The sequence below is a fragment of the Pelodiscus sinensis genome, chromosome 27 (genome assembly GCF_049634645.1).
Source record: "Pelodiscus sinensis isolate JC-2024 chromosome 27, ASM4963464v1, whole genome shotgun sequence".
In the NCBI taxonomy this organism is placed as follows: Eukaryota; Metazoa; Chordata; order Testudines; family Trionychidae; genus Pelodiscus; species Pelodiscus sinensis.
The window spans coordinates 1080114-1100969 of NC_134737.1; the positions used below are offsets into that span (position 1 = coordinate 1080114).

Genomic DNA, 20856 nt, shown 5'->3' on the forward strand with positions numbered 1-20856 from the left:
CAAGCAGCTTTCTGGCAGGGAGAGGGGAGAGTGCAGAGCAAGCCCCGCAGAGCTGGGCAGGGTTGGCTCAGAAGCACAAACTGGGCCCTCAGTCCACTGTCTCCAGGGGACAAACGGTGGGAAATACCCCCAGGGCTGGGGTATGTTCTTGGCTTGCGTTCCAACACCGCCCTGCCCCCATGACAGGCCATGTCTGCACGGTCATGCTGGATGAGCTTGCTCGGTTTAGTACGACACTGCGTAAAACCAGTGCCCTGTGGGGGCGTAGATGGGCTCTTTGCTGGGAACAGCAGGTGCTTTTCCACCCAGGACACCTTCCGCCAGAACTCCTGGTTTGCCCTCTGCTTTCCAGAGGCGGAGGAGAAAGACTAGCAGATGGATCAAGGGATTCCCTGTTCCCTGGTGGCTGCCCTGGTCCCCAAGATGAGCGATTTGCTTAGGAGCAGGTTTCATTCACTTCCCTTCTCAGTCTAGTCTTTCCAAAGCACACAGTGTCCGCGTACATCCCAGAGCCAAGCACAGGCCAGTCACGTTCCAAGTCAGAAAATCCTGATTGCTTTTGGCAATACCAGACTGAAGCATGGCCCTCAGCAGGCACGCCAGCTCTGCCCTTTCCACACCCCCCTTCAGCCTCCAGCCTGCTGCCTTCATCCTCAGCACAATACGAGCCAGTCGGATTCGCCGAGGGAGCCAGTCAACACCATACACGCCGCTCACCTGCGGCTGCCGGGCTGCAAACCCTAAAGAAAGCCCCTCCCAGCACTCCTGTAAGGGCAGAAAGAGGCACAGACAGGCAGGCTTCCAATTGTTTCCCTACAGCCCTCAGGAGAGCTCACCGCCTGGAGCTTTCCACAGCGGCTGCAAATGAGCGTTCTAGTGAGAGTCCTTCCAACACACGGGGGAGGAAACCGAGATTCCAACCCCAACGGCCGGGTGAAGCAGCCTGATTCCAAACACCTGCTGCTGCACAGCACCAGCCGACGGGCAGCAGAGCCCTGGGCCCCAGCAAGTCAGGAATGGCAGATTGTGCCCCATCGTTTCCAAATGCACCTCAGTGCCCTGTGGCTGACTGCATTCAAACCCCAATGCGAGACACAGGAACAGGCTGGCAGCCACCAGAGAACGGTGCTGTCCTTCCAAGCCCCGGCCCTCTGATTTCGTTGTCTGCTTGCTCCTTGCTGTGCATGAAGAGGCGATGGCCCTGGCTTTCCTCCCTCGAGCTGGAATGTCTCATGAAGGGTCACAAGGGATTCCCTGTTCCCTGGTGGCTACCAGCCCACTCATGGGGTCAGTGTGCAGGCGGCAGCAAAGCCCTTTTGCCAGGGGACAGCCACAACCCTTCTGGGCTAGGAGTAACTCACTAAGGCTACACCCCTGTCAGCAGAGGGATGTAAATTAGATGTATCGAAAGTGCGAATGAAGCCAGGATTTAAACATCCCGCACTTGATTTGCATAATGGCAGCCGTCACTTTTTTCCTAAACAGGCCCTTTCAAAAAAAACCCAGCAGTTTAGACGGGGCGTTTTCGACAGAAATGCCCCGTTTTGAAAGATCCTGTACTCCTCATTTTGGAGTATAGTTTAGACATAGCCTAAGAACCTGAATCAGGGGTGGAAAATAATTTTTAAAAGAGGGCCACCCTGGAAGGGACAGGGCCTCAGGCTCAAGGGGCGGGGCCAGACATTTTTTTGTGCCCCCCCCCCCCCCCCCGCATTGGTCTGGGATGAGAGAGAGTGAGAAGTCTTCTTCCTCCTCCCCCCCCACAGCTGGTGGGTCCCTCCAGGCACCTAGTGGGAGGAGACCTCATGCACTCGCCTGGTCCCCAGGCCAATCAGAGCCTGGTGGTGGGGAGCGCGTGAAGTCTTCTCGCCCCTGCAAGAGCGTGCAGCAGCTAGACACAGGCCAGCTGTTTTGTCTCTCTAGCCCAGGGGTGGGCAAAGGGCCCTCTGTGGGCTGGATTTGGCCTGTCAAGCAGGTGGATCCAGCCCGCGGCTGCCCTGCCACTCCCCTGCTTCTAGGCCAATCTGGGCCTAGAGGCAGCGGAGCGCGCGGTGGCTAGAGAGACGCGGCTGTTTTAAAACAGCTGGCGTGTCTCTCTAGCTGCTGCGCGCCCCTGGCAGGGCGGGGACAGGATGCGAGAGACTTTGCACACTCTCTGCCCCCAGGCCCTGAGTGGTGTGCGCAAAGCTCCCCCCCCCCCCCCAAAGCATGCAGCAGCTAGAGATAAAAGTGGCTGTTTTGAAACAGCTGGCGTGTCTCTCTAGCTGCACTGTGCTTTTGCAGGGCCGAGGAGACTTCATGAGCTCCCCGCGCCTGATTGGCCTGGGGGTAGGGGAGCGGCAGGCCAGATCCACAGCTTTGGCAGGCCAGATCTGGCTCGTGGAGGGCCCTTTGCCCACCCCTGACCTGAAGGCTGCCATGCCCCTTGCACCTCACCCACTGCCAACACGGGGGCAAAGCAGCAGACCAAACACTCATCTGGGAAAGCCACAAAGGAGCTACCTGCCCAGGCAGGCACAAGTAAAGTGAATATTCCAGGAGTCACCTCGAGGTCAGCTGAGCCAAGCAGTCCCTAACTCCCATGCCAAAGAGAGCGAGGCTCATTCTGTCCAGCTCATCAGAACTGAAAGGCAAATCACTTCCTTCAGAATCTCTGGCACGTTCTTACCCGCGGCTTGGCAGAGGCCAGTGCCTCGCCTGGCAACCCCCAGAAGAGCCCCATACGGGGTGACACAACACAGCAAAGGCACCTGGAGTTTGCACACTGCCGTGGACCGGCACAGACTCAGTGATACGGGGCACAAGGGTCAAGAACAGGTGGTTTTTTTTCAGTTGGATGGAGAAGAAACAACAGTTCACAACTGAACATGCAGACTTCAAACAATAGAGCAAAATGCCCCAGGGCCCCAAGTCCCGGGAATTCACAGAATTCCTCCTGCCCCAGTGTGACATGAGAGAGCATTTACAGCGACCACCAAAAGCTGGCCCAATCAGTGTGGGACAGTAGCTGCCTCCCTCATGCCGGTGAGGCCAGTGTTGTTAAATGCAGCCCAACAGCGATTCATGGAGAGGCCCAACAGCACTTCACTTGTCTCTTTTCAAGTCCCACAGATAGCCAGCACACGCACCAGATCCCTACCAGTCAGGGTCAGCAGCTAGGAATGCAAACAGCAGGGGGAGAGGGTGCGGCTCTCAAACTTCCCTCTTGTTTTACTGTCAATCAGGAGACGGTTCCCTCATCTCTGAGGACCACCAATGTGCAGTCAGGCCTGGCAGCTCATGCTACCTGCTGCTCACCTCCCAGGAGCCAGGATCTGTTCCAACACCCGCGGCTGGAAGGCGCAGCAAACACAATGCTCTCCTAGGGTCTGCATTTGCGCCCCAGGGGGCAGGCAGGGCACAGAGAGTCCTTGGGGGTCATCCGCCAGCACTGGCCAGGAATTACACAACAAACTAGCAATTTTAGAATGGCCCACAAACAAATAAAAGGAGACTCTAGGAGCTGCTGCGAACTCTGCCCTCTCCTCTCAGGCAATGGAAGGGAAGCCTCTCGCTGGGCCATCTCCTGTCGGCTGGCTCAGGGCAGGCCTGGCAGATGGCACACACCGACACAACACTGGGGAGAGCATTGCTGCTAGCACTGCCGGCTGTTAGGGCCCCTGCCCTCGCCTGAAATAGTTCTCAATCTGCTGGTCAAAGCTCTCTGCAGAGCACTGCTTTAGGGTGTTTAATGGAGCAAGCAAATACTCTTCCGCAAGCCCACGGGCAACAGGACTGCTGGCATCAGGGGGCCAGCTGGTCAGGCTGCCACAATCACCAGCTGCTCCTGGGGGAAGAAATTCCTCAGGCTGCAGGAAGGTTAAACTCTGTCTGTGCGAGGGGAGAGCTGCCTTCCTCTGTGCGGAGGCCAGCAGTAAGGGTGTCCAGTCCCCCGGGGGAGGCTGGCATGGGGTGGGGTGGGCCGCTTGTTTCTTCCTTGCATGCCAAGATAAAGGATTTGTGTGGGGCCATGCTCGGCCCTCTGCGCTGCTTTGGGACCTGCAGGCATCAGTGTCCTTTGGTGGCGGCAGCTGCGTTCTGGCAGGTGTCCGTGTATTGGGCTGTACTGACAACAGCTGCCTATGGGAATCATGCACCTGGCATAACTCCACTTTCGTTCCCGTCCTCTCCCCTCGGCAACATCCAGGGCTGCCTTCTGAATGGGTGGCAGGCAGTCTAGGCTGCTCCGAGGAGCAATGCTGGCTGGTCTTCACCCCCCCGAAACACTCCAGCCATTCAGTCCAGTTCTCTGGGTGCGCAAAGGAGTTCTTAGGCACAGGCTGCAGGGTAGCTGTTCCCAGAGGCTCTGCAGCTCCTTGCTGCTCCCTGCTCTCTCTGAGCTGTGTGAACTTTTGCCCAGACTCTGGAATCTGGGGCTCAGGAGACGGCTTGTGGTTGGAGCTCAGGTATTTCTCAAGGTACGGGAGGCACACGTTTCTCTTGACAATTGGGACTATGGAGCAGGGATTCAGCCACTCTACAAACTCCAGGAGCTCCAGGAAGGAGGAGTGGTCTGAGTAGCGCACGAGGTGAACCCTGGGGTGGGCGATCTTCACTGGGCGGCTGGTGGGGAGAATGGCAATGGTGGGGCATTGCTGGTTCCATTTGACCATGGATTTCCAGGAGATTTCCGAGAGGTCCACGCCGTGGATCCAGCCAGCCCCTTCCTCGGTGGTGAACACGTCCACCAGGCCCAGCACTTTCATCTCCTCCAGCCTCTTGGGACTCACCACAATCCAGGTGTGAAATTCTAAGGCCAAGTCCACCAAGAGCGACTCTTTGCCCAGGCTGTAGGTCCCTGGGAAAGAGCAAACAAGGGGCTCAGGAATTCAGACCTAAACAGCATTTTGCAAAGGCAGCAAGAAGAGTGCCTGGGGCCGTTACCAAACTAGGGATGAGGGGCATGGGGACTACAGGAGGGCCGTGCCCTGACAATCCCCGCTGGAGGGGAAGGACAACCACCGCCTGCCTGCATAGCACACCTCAAAGTCATGAAAATGTTCCTGCATAGTCACCAAGTGGGACGTAAGTTTATTCAGAGGAGTATAAAGCTGCCGTCTGATTGGCAAACATGCTCATTATATCTCCTCTATGCCAGTCAGCCCAGGCTCAGCGAGCTGCCTCTCCCACCTCGTGTCCCCTCCGGCGTGATTCCCTCCCATCAGGCACGGAGTGCCCCAGAAGTGCAGTCAGTTACCGGGCTCTGGGAACCAGCCCCGCGCAAGCACCTACTCACCAATCTTGACCTGGTGCTTTGGGTGGGCCCTGATCAGCTCTTTGATCTGTTCAGTGGCCTGCCGTCGAGAAGGCAGTTTGACCAGAGGGTCGCAGTTTGTGTTGTCCAAGTAGAGAACGTCAATTTGTTTCTGGTTCCTTAAGGCTGGTTCCTGCCGCATGGTGGGAGTGTAACGAAAATCACCTGCACGAGACAAAATCCAGACTACACAGAAATGTGGGGAGCCCAGCCTGGTGGTTCACTTGCTATATGGCCATGGCAGAGACCTGGCTTAGATCCTCTGCCTGCCAGACTGGGAACAGAGCAGGGCCCCACTGCCTGCTGGGTTTAGCCCAGGGGCCATCTGAATGATGCAGATTTGATCCCTGGTCTATTTCTCCCAAGGGGTGGTGCTTGCAGGACTTCCCTTCCGAGCCAATAAATCCCAGCACAAGACAGGGCCTGGGGTGTGCAGGAATGGGCAGAGGGCGACCTGCAGTGGAAGCGCAGGGCTCTAGTAGGAACCAAGAACAAAGCATGCTCAGAGCAAGGCTGGAAGGCAAAGGAGGGGAGGGGGAGTCTCTGAGTCCTGGGCTGGGGGCTCGTACCTGTGTGGAGGATGACACCAAAGGGGCCCTCAAAGAGGAACATGACTGAGCCTGGGCAATGGTTGGCATCTATCAGGGTCACCGTCATGGTCTTTTTACCAACCTCGTCAAGGGCCACCATGTGGCTCTGCCCCACTTCCATGGGCCGGATCCAGCACTCCGCTACCTGGAAGGAAGCATAGGGCTGGTCAGGTGGAGACAGCCTCAGACCCGCTCCCTCCCAACATGGAGATGAAGCTTCCCTTCTCATTCATTTAGCAGATCTGCTGCCCTGAGGTCTAGAACCTTAGCCATTCCCTGTACTTCGTGCTTCACCCACACTTTCCTGCCCTGCCCTATCTTCCTCCAGGAAGGAGGCCCCTGTGGCTGGTCCCATGGGAGAAAATGTCCTCCTCCAGGAGTCAGGTACAGCAATCTGAATAGAGTGTCTCCCCAGGGACAGGCTCCACTCTCATCTCCTCAGCAAGCCTTACAACGGACTTCTTAGGCTGGAGAAGCAAGTCCAATGTCCCCTCTTAATCTGACTCACTCTTCATTCGTTGTGAAAAATAGTAATTCCTAACCCCCTTCAATACCTTGGTCTCCAGAGGTCCCTTCCTCATGCTAGACTTCTGAGCAGTGACTACAGGAACTATGTTCGTGCCCTTCCAACGCTCAGCTTTATTCAGCCAGGACCCTGTGTTTGGCCCCTCTGAATTTCTGTCTGACCCTGTGGGCTGGCCCCTACCTTGAGCCTGTGGTGCAGGATGCGACCCGTCACGGGGGAGCAGTAGATGGGCCGGTTCCAGGTGCTGGATAACCCCACTGTGTGGTCAGAGTGCATGTGAGAGAGAAAGAACAAGCGAGCATGGCTGGCTTTCCTGATGCTCCAAAAATCCACCGCGATGGGCGTGCCTGGGATGAGTGTGCCATTCATGGCCTGGGCGCCCGGTTGGCAGAGAGCACTGCACTGCAAAACAGAGTCACATTCCCACCATGAAAGCCCCTCAGGCTGGCGTTCTAATTCTGCTGATGTCTATCAGGGGGTGGGGAAGGAGCAAAGGGCTGAAACAGGAAGAGCTGCAGGTCAAGCATTACAGTGCCTCAGCCCACCTATCCATGGGGATTGAACGAGAGCAGTGGGGCCGTGACTCAGGACTAGGGCAGAGCTGTGCACCACGGGCGTGTTAGGATTAATCCACTTCCTTGGCCTGTGACAGAGAACGGAACGAACCAGTCAGCTCACAAGATGCTGCAAGGTTGGGACAGCAACAGGATTGCTGGGATCAGCCTCACACACCAGTGCCAGGAACGTAGGCGAACAGCAGTGCATAGAGTGAGCTAGCCACGGCTGTTCCTGCTGTGGCCAATGACAACACTCAGCTCCATGGCGTCAGCAGCTCTGGGTCTGCTCACATGAGGACATTTTAGTGTTTCACTTCCTTCTGGTTCAGTTCAAGCCCCTGGGGTTTCATAGGCAGGTAAGACTGTCAGTTGCTGGGGAAAGCCCCCCACCAGCACAGCCACAGGGCTCCAACGGCACGAACATGCCCAGGGACCGGCAGGGGCTTGTGGTGTCAGCTCCTTGGCTGCCCCAATTGTGAATGATTTCTTCAAACGTGCACAAAGTCAGCGCACGGTGTCCTTTGGGCAAGTGGCCCCCAGACACCCCCACCCCTGCACACATCACCCCTACACACATCACCCCCACCCCATCACACCCCTGCACACATCACCCCTACACACATCACCCCCACCCCATCACACCCCTGCACACATCACCCCACCCCATCACACCCCTGCACACATCACCCCCACCCCATCACACCCCTGCACACATCACCCCACCCCATCACACCCCTGCACACATCACCCCCACCCCATCACACATCACCCCACCCCATCACACCCCTACACACATCACCCCACCCCATCACACCCCTACACACATCACCCCACCCCATCACACCCCTGCACACATCACCCCCACCCCATCACACCCCTGCACACATCACCCCATCACACCCCTGCACACATCACCCCACCCCATCACACCCCTGCACACATCACCCCATCACACCCCTGCACACATCACCCCACCCCATCACACCCCTGCACACATCACCCCATCACACCCCTGCACACATCACCCCCACCCCATCACACCCCTGCACACATCACCCCATCACACCCCTGCACACATCACCCCACCCCATCACACCCCTGCACACATCACCCCACCCCATCACACCCCTGCACACACTTGCAGCGCCTCCCCCGTGGCCCGGCGGCGCCTCCAGGCCGCGGGCGGGAAGGAGCCGGGGGGGGGGGGCCTCACCGATCAACCGGCTTCTGCTCGAGCCTCCGCTTCCCGCCAGTGACTTGAGTGGCAGCGCCAGTGCCCGCGCGCCGCAGTGCGCAGGCGCGCAGGGGGCCTCCCGGCAGCAAGGCCGATGAGGCGCATGCGTCCTGTCGCTCCGGTGGGCGGGGCCGCACGCATGCGTGGCGCCAGGGCTGGGGCGGGACTTCCGGCGGGGGTCCGCGCCGGGGCCGGTCTGTCAGCGGCGGGGCGATGCCGTACTGGGGCGCGGACGAGGCGGTGGCGGAGCTGCGCCGGGCCCTCGCCAACCGCCACGCGCAGGCCGACCGGCTGCGCTATCGCGGCGTCTTGCTGCGCGTCATCCGGTAGGGCCCGGGCCGCCCGCGGGGGGGGGGCAGCGCGGCCGGGCCCCTGGAGCTCACGCGCCGCGCTCTGCCCGCAGGTGCATGGCGCGCGGCGTGGACGTGTCGGGGCTGCTGCCCGAGATGGCGAAGGCCAGCGCCACGGCGGACCCGGTGCAGAAGAAGCTGGTGAGCCTGTACATGTGCAGCTACGCGCCGCGCCAGCCCGGCCTCGCGCTGCTGGCCATCAACACCCTGCGCAAGGACTGCTCCGACCCCAGCCCCGTGCTGCGGGGCCTCGCCCTGCGCAGCCTCTGCAACCTCAGGTAGGGCCGGGCCGGGCGCGCCGCGCCGCTCCGCCTGCTGCCGGAAGGCTGTGCCGCCCTTGGCATTGGTCATTCCGGAGGGGTGCTGATTCATGGACAAGTCCCAAAAGGGACTAAAGGTTTGGAAAACCTGTCTGAGAGCAGCAGTTCTCAAGCGTGCAGCCCTGGGCCTGCTTCTGGCTCAGTCAGCACAAGGGTGTGACCCATGGGATAGGCTGACAGCAATGGTAAATAGGTTGGAAATCACTCTCCTCTTACACTGAGCGCCTTGAATTAATTTAAAGAAATGGGGTGACTTGATCACAAACTTTAAATGTCTACCCTGGAAACCAAGATTTGGTGATAGGATCTTCAGTTTAGTGCCCAGAGATATCAGAAGCTAAAGAAAGCTTGACCAGTTCAGACTAGAAAGAAGGGGCACGTTCCTAACATTGAGGGCAATTCACAATTGAGACAGTTTGCCATAGGTTGTGATGGATTCTGCACTAGCAAATTTTAAATCAAAAGTGCATGTGTTCCTAGATATTCTGTGGACCACATAGAAATTAAGATAGGGTCCTTCTATGACGGGTGGGGAACCTTAGGCCCTGGGGTTGGATGTTGCCCTCAGTTTGCCTGGATCTGGCCCCTGAGGCTCAGGGCCCTCCTCCCCCAGCATTTGGAAGCCCATGCTGGTGCTCTAGCCCTGCTTCTGCTCCCCTGGGGGCTGGAACACACAAAATCTACTAGGCTGGGCCCTCCTAGGCTCTGGTATGCAAGGGGAATGTGGAGAATGTCTTTCTCCTTCTCAGTCAGGGGCCAAAGTGAGGTTTTTTTTTCTGCTTTTCATTTGAGTGTGACCCCACCCCAGGTCTATGGCCTGTGGTATGCGGTGTCAGACCAGACGATCACAGTGATGATCCCAAGAGCCCTGCAGATCCATGGATATCAGCTTTATAGGTGCTTGTATCCACATCTATGGATATGGATACAGATACTCATTACTCATTTTTGCACCTGCAGATGATGATTTTGTGTCTAGAACCATGCAAATTTGGGGTTATCCACTTTTTATCTGTGGGTATCCACATCTGTGGATATGGATATTTGTAGCTCATTTTTGCAGATATAGATGAGGCTGTGGATACAAAATTTTGTGTCCATGCAGGGCTCTAATGATCCCTTCTGGCTTTATAATGCATTTATCTGAATAACCAGGGCTCAACAAACCGCGGCAAAATCCACTCGCCAGCCCCGCACCGTGCATGCGTGCACTGCTGGTGAACGGGGTGACCGGCTGAAATCTACTTGCCGCAGGCGAGTAGATAAACGGATTTGTCGAGCCCTGTGAATAACAATGCCTGGTATTTCTAAATAGAGAGAGGATAGGGGACTCAGGACTTCAAAAATGATAGAAATGTCTTAGGATCATAGAGTACTAGAACTGGAAGGGACCTCAAGAGATCAGCAAGTCCAGTCCCTTGCCCTCGTGGCAAGACCAAACACAGTCTATATCATCCCTGACAGGTGTCTGTCTCACCTGCTTTTAAATATCTCCAGAGATGGAGATTCCACAACCTCCCTAGGCAACTTATTCCAGTGTTTGACTACCCTGACGGTTAGAAAGTTTTTCCTAATGTCCAACCTAAACCTCCCTTGCTGCAGTTTAAGTCTATTGCTTCTTGTTCTCTCCTCAGAGGCCAAGGAGAACAATTCTCACCGCCCCCCCATCCTCCCTGTGACACGCTTTTAGATACCTGAAGTCTTAAATGTTTTCTTTATGCACATGATACGATGTGCACAGAATGGGTAATGGCTACCTTTTGTAGGGAAATTCTCAAAAGAGAATAGTAAGGAAAGCCTTTGGTTTGTAGTAGTGGCTGCTCTAGATGGGGGAAGCTCCTACTGTATCTTGATGGATTTTGGATGAATCCTTATTCATAGGATGCCTGGCATACAAGAGTACATCCAGCAGCCTATTCTCAATGGCCTGCGAGACAAAGCCTCCTATGTGAGGAGAGTAGCTGTGCTTGGCGCTGCGAAGATGCAGAAACTCCAAGGTGACGCTGAAGTGGGTAAGTACTTCATGGTCACCCTTTATTCTACCGCTTGCGCTGGGGGAGAGGAGGGTTATGCTTCTGAACTAGATGAGGTACATACAGCTCACTTAGATCTAGCTAGTGATAGAAATGTAGCCATGTTAGTCTGGTATAGCTGAAACAAAATACAGGATTTGATCTGAGGAAGTGGGTCTGGCCCACGAAAGCTCATCATCTAATAAACCATCTTGTTAGTCTTTAAAGTGCTACACAGTCCTGTATTTTGTTTTAGATATAGCTAGTTAGAGACAAGGCACCTGTCTGGCCTGGATTCATTGAGCTGCGTGTTGGCTTTTGGCTCTCCCGGGGTGGGAGGCAGCCAGCTTGTGAACATGAGGCAGAATCCCAATGGGGTCTGCTTTAGGCCTTTGAGTTGTAGCAGGGTGAGATTTATTCCTTTCATATCTGCTTCCCTGCTGGGTTGGAGCTTCCTTTCCTGCTTCTTTTTTCTGTGCCATTTGGGAGCCTTTTCCTCCAGCACCTGACTGCAAGACCTGTCTAGACTATGTCACACTCTCTTACTGGAAAGTTGAGGATGTTTGTCGTTTGCTTGTAACAATTCTTCCCTCCCGTGCCATGTGTCAAGGTTCCCATATGTCTGAGGCAGTTCAAGGACAGTGGCTATCTTGCCTGAATGGATGCAGTGCCTTTGCGGTTTCTAATGATCTAAGTGCCTTTGTGTTTCTGCAGATGGCGTGCTGGTGAACGAGCTATACAGTTTGCTTCGGGACCAGGATCCCATTGTAGTGGTAAATTGTCTGAGGGCTCTAGAAGAGATTCTGAGGCGAGAAGGAGGAGTTGTCATCAACAAGCCCATCGCCCACCACCTTCTCAAAAGGTCTGTTCTGTGTGTGTGGAGCTGAAAGCTTCATTCTAGTGAGCTCCCCATGTATTCTGTGTGTCAGCAGAGCAGATGTCTCAGCTACTGGCAGAGCTGAGAGGAGGCTTTGGAAACAAACTCCAGTAGTGTAAGGTGTGTCCCCCAGCCCAATTACAGGAGAGTGCCAGATAAATCTCGCTGTTGCATGTGAAATCTGAGGCCTTCCCAGTGACACACTGAACCAGTCAGAGTTTCCAAGAGTCCTGGAGAAGTATGGAACCACCTGTTGGTTCATTTAGAATTACAAGTTGTATCATAGCTTATGTAAGGCTTCTTTCTTCTCTGACAAAGCTTGGGCACATCAGTGTAGGACCAGCTGTTCTAGCCTGTCTGTCCCACTACATCCCAATATATGTAATGTGGCAGGGATGGTGTCTGAAGGAATCAGCTTCTCTTCAGACAGATATGGGTTGGTTTGCTCAAGGGAGTGGTAGGGATGTAAGAGACTAGTCGACTATCTGATAAGCAAGTGCACTTGCTTATCGGACAGTTGACTAGTGACTTGACTATTTGCTTCCCCCACCTCCCACTACCTCTATCAGAGAGAGGCAGCAAGGAGGGGCAAGAACTGGTGCTGGAGGAAGTTAGCTTAAAAGCTAGTTCCCCCAGCACAGTCTCTGTGGGGAGAAGGGACAGGAGCGCAGCAGGGAACTGGCAGCGGGAAACCTGGGGTGAGCTGTGGACTCAAGCAGTCTCCTGCTAACCCCTGCACTCCCAGCTTTTGAAATTTACGAGAGCTGGTGGGGGCTTTTGTACATTTCAAAAGCAAAGCATGGCGCCAGCAAGGAGTCTCCTGTTGCCCCTGCAAGCCCAGTGCTTTACTTTTGAAATGTACAAGAGCCTTCTTGGCTCTTGTACATTTCAAAAGCAGGGAGCCCTGGGCTAGCGGCGGACTGCTTGAATCCCTTGCTGGTTGTGCTCCTCCCAGCACTTTGTAATGTAGCAAGAGCTGGCATCGATTAGTTGATTAAACTAACTTTAACATCCTTAGGGAGTGGCACCTTTTTCCTTTTGCTTCTAGCCATCCACCACCTTAGTGTTTCTCTGCTTTAGAGCTTGAGGGTAGGTCTGAGTGCCCGAGAAGAGTTCAGTATCAGTGTGCATGTGAACTGATTGGTTCCCTCGAGAGACACTGTTGAGTGGGTGTACTGGAACCATACAACCTGCAACAGCTGCAGGCTCTGTCCTGAAGTGATCCCTGTGTAATTCTACATCTCTTGTAAACTGCTGACTGTAGATGCTACTTTTTTGGCAGAATGTCTGACTTAGACCAGTGGGGACAGAGTGAGGTGCTGGCCTTCCTGCTGCGCTACAAACCCCGCAGTGAGGAAGAACTTTTTGACATCCTCAGCTTACTAGATGAATACCTCAAGAGCAGCAGTCCCAGTGTTGTGATGGCAGCTACCAAACTCTTCCTGGTGCTGGCCAAGGACTTCCCACAGGTACAGATAGATGTGCTGATTAGAGTGAAGGGGCCGCTGCTGGCTGCCTGCACCTCTGAGAGCCGGGAGCTCTGCTTCACTGCCCTGTGTCATGTGCGCCAGATCCTGGGCAGCCTGCCTGGCCACTTCAGCAGCCATTACAAGAAGTTTTTCTGTTCCTACTCTGAGCCCCACTACATCAAATGCCAGAAGATGCAAGTGCTTTGTGAGCTGGTGAACGATGAGAATGTGCAGCAGGTGCTGGAGGAGCTGAAGAGTTACTGCACTGACGTGTCGGCTGAGCTTGCCCAGGCAGCCATCTTCTCCATAGGTAAAAGCTCTGCTTTTGCTTCAGAAACAGCCAGGGCAGGGGCACAACTTGGAAATCTCTCCAACAGGCTTTTTCCACTGAAACAAGCCCTGGCCAGTGATGAGAGCCGTGCTGGTGTGCCACCCCCCCCCGCTGCGCCAGATCCCCAGAGAGATCTACATGAGCATTTCAGAATTGCTCTGCCGGGGCTGGTGCCTCAGGCGCGCTAAGTTGCTTGCAAGCCGTAGGCTTCCAGCAGGCTTGGCTGGGCTCGCAATAAAAGCTGATATGCACAAGAGGTGCTTTTAGCCGCCCACCCAATAGGCTCATCTTGTGAGCATGAGAACATGGGATCATAATGAACCTGTGGAATGGGTGGGTGGGCTCTACATTTCTCAGTAGTGCTATGGGGGCAGTTAAGATGCTTAAGGGTCCCTAAAATTGTATTGAAAATCTGTTTTTATTTGTAAAGTGGATTGTTCCCTTGGGTGTACAAGTCTTCCTCACGTTTGTGTTTGTGCTGAGGGAACTAGAGGATTCTCTTGAGGATTTTGGTGGCTGTAGTGAGTGGTAGATTGTTCTTCTGCCATACTAGCAGGCTAACAAGTGTTTCCAGACAAGTGAGAATATTACTAATGAGACTTTGTGGTAGATCGTGTAGGTGCACTGTCTGTGTCTAACGAGAGCTTAACTTGTGTCCCTTGGTGCCTCCTCAGGCAGCATTGCCAGGACGTACACAGAGCAGTGTGTGAGGATTCTAACAGAGCTCCTAGGGCTTAAGCAAGAACATATCATTTCAGGTAAGGATTTGTTGCTGGCTGGGTTTGCTTGCTTCACACTTTGAGGAACTAGCCAGAACGTCCAGCTCTGGAACAGGCAGGTGGCTGTGGGTTGGGATTTGGGAAAGCCCTGTCCAGGTGACTACAAGATGATCATTCAGTGTGGCTAGTAACCTGGTTAGTATCTTCAGCTAAAGGCTTCCTTCTATGGACTTTGTAACTTCTCCCATCCTTGTGCTTAAGTGGGGACTGGCCATGGCTCCTTCCACAGTGAAATACGGATTGATTGCGCTAGCTCAGGGCAGGGCAGGGCTGGCCTTACCATGAGGTGCACTGAGGCGACTGCCTCAGGTGCCAGACTGGGGTGGGGGAGATGCCACTAGTTCACGCTTTTTGAACAAGGCATTTTAACTTGTTAGTTCTCCTTTATTGGGGTGGGTAGCGGAGCAGTCCCATGAGAGGAGTAGAACAGGAAGAAAGCAAAATTGAGACCTTTCAAAGTTTTGGACCAAGCAAGGGGGTGTCATTTCAGCTCCCTGCCTCAGGTACCAAAATGTTGTGGGCCAGCCCTGGCTCAGGGAGTGAGTGTACCAATACCTTCTCAGTGGCTCTTTTATGAAAGTCAAGTTGATTGAAAGCTCTGACCTGGTAATTGTTCTCCACTGGCCACTTGGGTCTCTGCCCCTTTATAATCTCAGCCATTGATGTAACTGACTCAGCTTCCAGTAGACTCTGCTCTCTGGTTTTCCTCTCAGAACTAACAGCATTCACTGTTTCTCTCTTTTTTCCTTTGAATAATTTTGCTCCACTTTCTATGGGCTTTCAAAATCTTAGTTTTTCCCCATCACAAAATGAATTAACTTTCAGACAATATTTGCATGTTTAGTTGGCAGCAGTTGTTGTAGGGTGCTGGTGAGTAGGGAGGTGAAAGATTTAATCAGCTAACCAGTAAGCGTCACTCTGAACGGGTAATGCTTATCAGTTCCAGTTACTATAGAGGCCAAAGCAGCTCCCTGCCTGCCCTGGGCAGGGGGCTGCTCCAGTCCCAAGGGGCCCACCGCAGGCCAGGGCTGCTCAGGCTGGCCAGAGTAACCCCTATCCTCCCCCTACCCTGGGAGCAGGGCTGGTAGTGAAACCTCCTCCACAGGAGTGGGGCCGGCAGCTCTTGCTGGCTCTGTTCCTGGGGTAGGGACTTGGCTGTGGCGGGAGCACAGAGGGCAGCCCAAGGAGGCTTCGCTGTGGGCTCTGCAGTATAAAGCTGAATGAAGCTGTGGCAGAGCCTGCAGAGTGTGTAACTGTGAAACCACTCGATTGGTCGGTGGTCACATGGTTACCTTTTTAACAGACTTTTTACATCCCTAGAGATGGGACCTGCCGTGACTTGCTGCGAGACACGCTGTGCCATCTCAAGAACAGGGAACCACTGGGGGAGATGGCTTCGCTGCAGCCAAAGATGCAATTTTGGCCTTTAAATCCTTTGGGATGGGGGGGTTCACTTTTACTCTGACAAGGCCCCCCCCCCCCCCCCCCGGGCCAGGAGGCATTGAAGAAAAGTGCTCCAGGTAGCATGAATAAGGGCTGCACTGACTGGCTCACTCTGAACTGGTCAAACCTGTGAGGTGGCAAATTATTCTCTTGGGGTGGTGATTTTAGAAGCTGTTGAGATGCTGAAAACACTGTTCCACTGCAGCTGTGGTGCAGGCTTTCCGAGACCTGGTGTGGCTGTGTCCTCAGTGCACTGAAGCTGTGTGCCAGGCTCTGCCCGGCTGTGAGGAGACCATGCAGGACAGTGAGGTAGGGAGGCTGCATGCAGTTCACTGACTGGCATGGGATAGGGGTGGGATACGCTAGCTGGGCCGAGCTCTCATTACACTCCTGGCTCTATTGTTGAATGGGAGGAAGTTCACAAGAACTCTGATATTGGAGCACCAAGGAGGGGAGAGGAATCATTTGGGGTGGGATGAGGGAGTATGCCTTTGTTCGGTTAAGTCCCATCCCTCGCAGTCAAATTCAGCTGAATGTCAAGAGCATCTGCACGGTGAGAGCTCCTAGGCTGTAAAAGAGCCTCTCCATGGGGGTGCTGGGAAATTCTGGCCTTAGAATCTGTGAGCACATGCTGCTTGGCGGTTTAGAGCAGCGCTGCATAGCTGCTTTGTTAGTGTCTGCTGCACCAGCCTCCCGCAGTAGTGTCTGCCATCCAGATGTCCACGGGCATTGAACTCTGTGTATAGGTTAGCAAAAGGCATGTACCAACTGCCAAGTCCTCCAAGTATCCTTCTGGACTGCCCAGCTCTTGTTCCACTGAGCGGTCACAGAACTCAGCTTCGCTACTCCCACAGGAACAGTACACATCAGCGTCAAAGATTCAACCCAGATATTCCAGACAAGACCTTTGATTTTAACCTGAAAACAGGTTTCTCTCCTTCCTTCAGCTGTTAATTTCCTTTTGAAGTCTCCAAATCCTCCTCTTTAGCATTTGATTCAATACCTTAAATTTCTGTTGTAAGGCCCACAGTACACAATGGTCTGCCAGGAAAATAAATGTCTCCTGTCTGGAGAAGTTTGGCTCAAGACATAGTACCTTTGATTGACCTGCCAAGGGTTCCCTGTACTCCTAGGTACCTCTGTAATCTCTGTTGGCATCGAGAGGTCTTTGGGTCACAGAGAAGCGTAGCATGGAGTGGTTTGACTCTGAGCATACAGTAATGGTGTTTGTCTTCCCAGGGCAAGCAAGCGCTGATCTGGCTCCTGGGAGTGCATGGGGAGAGAGTTGCCAATGCACCCTATGTTTTGGAGGACTTTGTCGAGAATGTGAAATCAGAGATGTTCCCAGCGGTAAAGATGGAGTTGCTGACAGCTCTGGTCCGACTCTTCCTGTTTCGTCCTGCAGAATGTCAGGACATTCTTGGGCGACTGCTCTACTACTGCATAGGTGGGTACCTCTTGCTGAGACTCAAACCTCAGCCCTGAGTTGAATTTGTCTGGGCACCTGCTTAGGGATGTTACATTGCGTTTAATCAACTAGTTGATGGAATTTCCATTGACTAGTCAATAAGCAGGGGAAACTTGCTCCTATTTATTGTGGTCAGAAGTCACTGGGTGTAGTGTCCTGACAATAGGCATCTTGCTCTGTCTAAAGATAACCGTTCAGCTGCACGCTTGTGCTCCCCCGTATGTCGCACTGGATCTGCAGGGAGCCAGCACAGCACCCAAGACCACAAAATCAGCTAATGGCCGAAAGCATCAGGGCCATGTTCATTGTCAAGGAAGCATGATCCTAGAATCGAGCAGACTCTACCAGACCACTAACGCATGTATGCTTGTTACAGTGGATCAGCTCAGTCAGACAAGGACAACTTCCCTAGGATGCATTTTCATACACAGATAGAAACAAGTTGTTACACACCATTCCTGACGTATCAGGGTGCCACCCTCTTACCTGCCTAGGTATACCCACTGCCTTGTACGTGGCGATTCATTCAAAACATTGTTATCCATCAGATTGTCATTTTAGACCCTGTCCTGAAAGTCCCATTATTTGTGTATTGGTACCAAGATGTTTCCTAATGCGGGGTTCTGTTGCCATCCCTATGGAGGGGTTTATGGCATGTGCCTGGTACCTCTTAGGTTTGAGTGTTTCTTAAATATCAGCCCTGGTCTTGCTAAGTTCTGAGAGCAGGGCCTGCCTCTTGCTTACTGCTTAACTTCACTTTATATTAGCAAAGCCTCGACCATTGTTGTCTAGGCCTCAGGCCTCACACCAGGTCTGTGATAGGCGGACCCTCATCTTACTACATTTACCACCTTGCTGCTGCTGCTGTTTGGCCCCAGCTCGGCTAAGTGGTAGAGGAAATGGACAACTCCCAGAATACAGGTGTGATGGCACGTCGGGGAGCCCCCGACCCTGCATCCCCCGTCCGCAGCCAGATGTGACTATCAGGCCGTAGAATAGAAGGTTTATTGCTTCTCAGAGCAACAGCGCAGCACAGCTCAAAGTTGGCGTAGGAGTCAGGGCAAACAGCCTAGTCCTCTTGGGGGGGGGGAAAGGGGTTCACAGGCCCCTGAACCCCCCTGTCCTCGACTTAGTCTGCTTCCCTCCGCCAAGACTGCCCCAACCCCCAGCAACTGGTCCCTCAGCCCCCAGGCAGCCCCGCCCCTGGCTTTGTTTCAGGTTCCACCCCCAGCCCAGGTATCAGGTGGCTGGCCCATGTCTATGTGCCTTTCCTGAGCGACTATCCCCCGCTGGGTCCCTCACTCTCCACACAGACACGGTCTCTGTAGACCAGCACAGGTCAGTGGAGGTCTCACCCAGCACAACACAGCAGCTAGTGTATGCCCAACCAGATTGGATCCAGGGCCACAATAGTGTCCAGCCCCCCACCACGTCACAGCAGGCATGAGCCTGTTCGTATGCACTGCGTAAAGGTTACCCATTGAGGTCCCATCTGAGTGCCAGCATGCTCCGAGTGAATGTGTGTGTTTGTATTTCCAGAGGAAGAGACTGAAATGGTGGTACGAGATCGGGGGCTATTCTACTATCGTCTCTTACAAGCTGGTGTAGAAGAAGCAAAGCGGGTTCTGTGCAGCCCCAAGTCTGAGCCCTCCCTGGGGCTCCTGGCAGATCAGACTGAGCAACCTGTGAACAACTGGGCTTCTGAGTTTAACACATTGGTGCCTGTATATGGGAAAGCATGTTGGACTGTTGTCACTGCTAACTGGGCAACAGAACCTCACTTCAGAGGCTTTCCCTGTGCTCCTCCCGTGACTGCAGGAACAGGTAGTAACATACTTAACTAGAAAACTACTTTCCCCATTGATAAATCTTCCTTGGTTTGACTCTCTGGGAGGATCCCAGGTTTCTGCACTGAAGTCTTGCATACAAAAGGCTGTTGCTGGGTCTGAGCCTTTCACTTAACCGTGGCTGTCCACAGTCTGCTCCCCTGGTGGAATATTGGAGGCATTGCACTTCCCCAGTTTGTGTTGCTGAGAGGGCCCTCAGACCCTCTTGGGGCTCCTATGGGCAGCATTGCCCAGTGCCGTTTCTCACGCTGTTCCCATATTTGATTTCAGAGTCACTGATTTTGGCCGGGAATAAGGAAGTTCTTCAGGTTCATTCGGACGTGGGTGGCTTGACTTTAATCCCCAGGGCGAACTTGACAGCAGAGGAATTTGAGAAGACCTGGCTGAGTCTAGATGTGAGCTGCCAGCAGGTTCTGCCCTGGCATGGAGCTGCTCAGCCAGATACCATACAGGCTGCACTTCAGGTCGTCCACATTCAGACTATTGCTCTGAGCAAAGCTGGTGCCCAGCCATGGAAAGCCTATCTCAGTGCCCAGGACGAGTCTGGCTGTCTCTTCCTCGCAGAACTGCTGCTCGAGGCCGAGAGCTCAGAGATGCAGGTTTCAGTGAAGCAGAGTGAGGAGAGGACTGAAGCACTGCAACTCTTTATCTCAGTGTTAAGAACTGTAATGGGGACCATCCTAGGGCTGAAATCCTGATTACTCTAAGGCCTTGTTTCTTAAACTGTGTTGCGTGGAGAACTCAGGTGTGCCGCGACCGTCTGAGGAAAAATAACGGCCGCTAGACCCTCTGAGACGCGGCGAGTGGAGTGCAGGGTGGAAGAGGTGAGCGAGCGGTGACGCGGCTGGAAATGAGGCGGGGCTACCTGCGCTCCTCCTCACGTACTTCTGCACCTGGCTTGCAATTGCCTGGGAAAGCTCCGCACCTCGGTTGCTTGCGCCCCTTGCCAGAGAGGAGTAGCATTGCAGGGCCAGCTGTGATTGGCTGTCTCCGCTGCTGGTCTGGGAATCCTGCCTGCCAGCTGAGAGATCTGCCCTACAGCCGCCACCCCAACCGGGTCTTTGAACCACTGCCTTTAGCCCTCACTTGTTACCCAGGACAGCTGAGGGGGGGCCAGATACAATGTTCCTTCTTTGTTGGACTTTTTCTTTATTTAATGGATAGCGATTGACAGGTTACGTTTGGGATACTTAGATTAAAAAAGATGTTCCACGTTTCAAAAAATGCTTAAATTATCATTGGGCAGTTAGCGAATATTGTCATCAATAAAAGTGTCGTCTGGTGTTCAAGGGGCAAGGTGGTATGGGTTATTTATTTATTTATTTTCCTCTCCTCGACCAAAAACTTTTGGTGTTCTTCATTTAAAAAAAAAATGGTTTGGTGTTCCTCGGTCTTAAAACGTTTTAAGAAACACTGTTGTAAGCCCTATTCAGAACAGGCTCACTTGGATGCAGGGACGATCTTGTCGAAGACTCATAGTGGTGGTGCTGCAGTTAAATTGCCCCTCCACATTGTTTGTAAGAGCCTTGAACAGTGTCTCATCTGCCTTCAAGCTGCTATTAGTTCCAGTGGGAAAAGTGTGGTCCAAGGGCAGCGTATAGTGGGAATGTAACTGTTATACAGGCATGGGAAGGACGAAAAATCCATCAAGGACTTGCAACCACAGAGGTTGGGGAGTGGATCATCCGTCTGGTGCTTCTGATGTGGTTACTGAAACAGGAGCAACTGCAGTCCTTAGCTACCCAAGAATGACAGAGCTT

General features: G+C 53.7%; 2 protein-coding genes across 7 annotated transcripts; one reads left to right on the forward strand and one right to left on the reverse strand.

Annotated features, from left to right (window-relative positions):
- Window positions 1–2807: 2807 nt before the first annotated feature.
- On the reverse strand, window positions 2808–8319 carry DCLRE1B (DNA cross-link repair 1B). Of its 5 annotated transcripts, none has more exons than XM_075910293.1 (5): window positions 8180–8319; window positions 6590–6811; window positions 5863–6028; window positions 5276–5458; window positions 2808–4837 (listed from the first exon to the last, which is right to left on the reverse strand). In XM_075910293.1, the coding sequence occupies exons 2-5, from the start codon at window positions 6776–6778 to the stop codon at window positions 3651–3653; spliced, it is 1725 nt and encodes a 574-aa protein (XP_075766408.1). In that variant the 5' UTR covers window positions 6779–6811; window positions 8180–8319; the 3' UTR covers window positions 2808–3650. The 5 variants fall into 5 exon arrangements, with proteins under 5 accessions (XP_075766408.1, XP_075766407.1, XP_075766411.1 ...); XM_075910292.1 differs by having other exon boundaries at window positions 5276–5479; XM_075910296.1 differs by having other exon boundaries at window positions 6590–6806; window positions 8180–8305.
- A 19-nt stretch (window positions 8320–8338) lies between these two features.
- Window positions 8339–20392, forward strand: AP4B1 (adaptor related protein complex 4 subunit beta 1). 2 transcript variants are annotated; one of them, XM_075910289.1, is made up of 10 exons: window positions 8339–8526; window positions 8604–8691; window positions 10752–10882; window positions 11597–11744; window positions 13042–13538; window positions 14234–14317; window positions 15987–16090; window positions 17021–17228; window positions 18789–19073; window positions 19367–20392. In XM_075910289.1, exons 1-10 carry the CDS (start codon window positions 8340–8342, stop codon window positions 19792–19794), a joined length of 2160 nt encoding a protein of 719 aa, XP_075766404.1. In that variant the 5' UTR covers window position 8339; the 3' UTR covers window positions 19795–20392. The 2 variants fall into 2 exon arrangements, with proteins under 2 accessions (XP_075766404.1, XP_075766403.1); XM_075910288.1 differs by having other exon boundaries at window positions 8340–8526; window positions 8604–8828.
- Window positions 20393–20856: the final 464 nt, after the last annotated feature.

Bases quoted from the DNA above. Each gene is read 5' to 3' on its own strand.
- DCLRE1B (XM_075910292.1), bottom strand. From the start codon at position 6,778: ATGAATGGCACACTCATCCCAGGCACGCCCATCGCGGTGGATTTTTGG. The intron at 6,029-6,589 runs GTAGGGGCCAGC...GCTTCCTTCCAG, and splicing joins TCCTGCACCACAGGCTCAAG to GTAGCGGAGTGCTGGATCCG. The intron at 5,480-5,862 runs GTACGAGCCCCC...ATTTCTGTGTAG, and splicing joins TGGTGTCATCCTCCACACAG to TCTGGATTTTGTCTCGTGCA.
- AP4B1 (XM_075910288.1), top strand. From the start codon at position 8,414: ATGCCGTACTGGGGCGCGGACGAGGCGGTGGCGGAGCTGCGCCGGGCC. The intron at 8,829-10,751 runs GTAGGGCCGGGC...CCTTATTCATAG, and splicing joins CGCAGCCTCTGCAACCTCAG to GATGCCTGGCATACAAGAGT. The intron at 19,074-19,366 runs GTAGTAACATAC...ATTTGATTTCAG, and splicing joins TCCCGTGACTGCAGGAACAG to AGTCACTGATTTTGGCCGGG.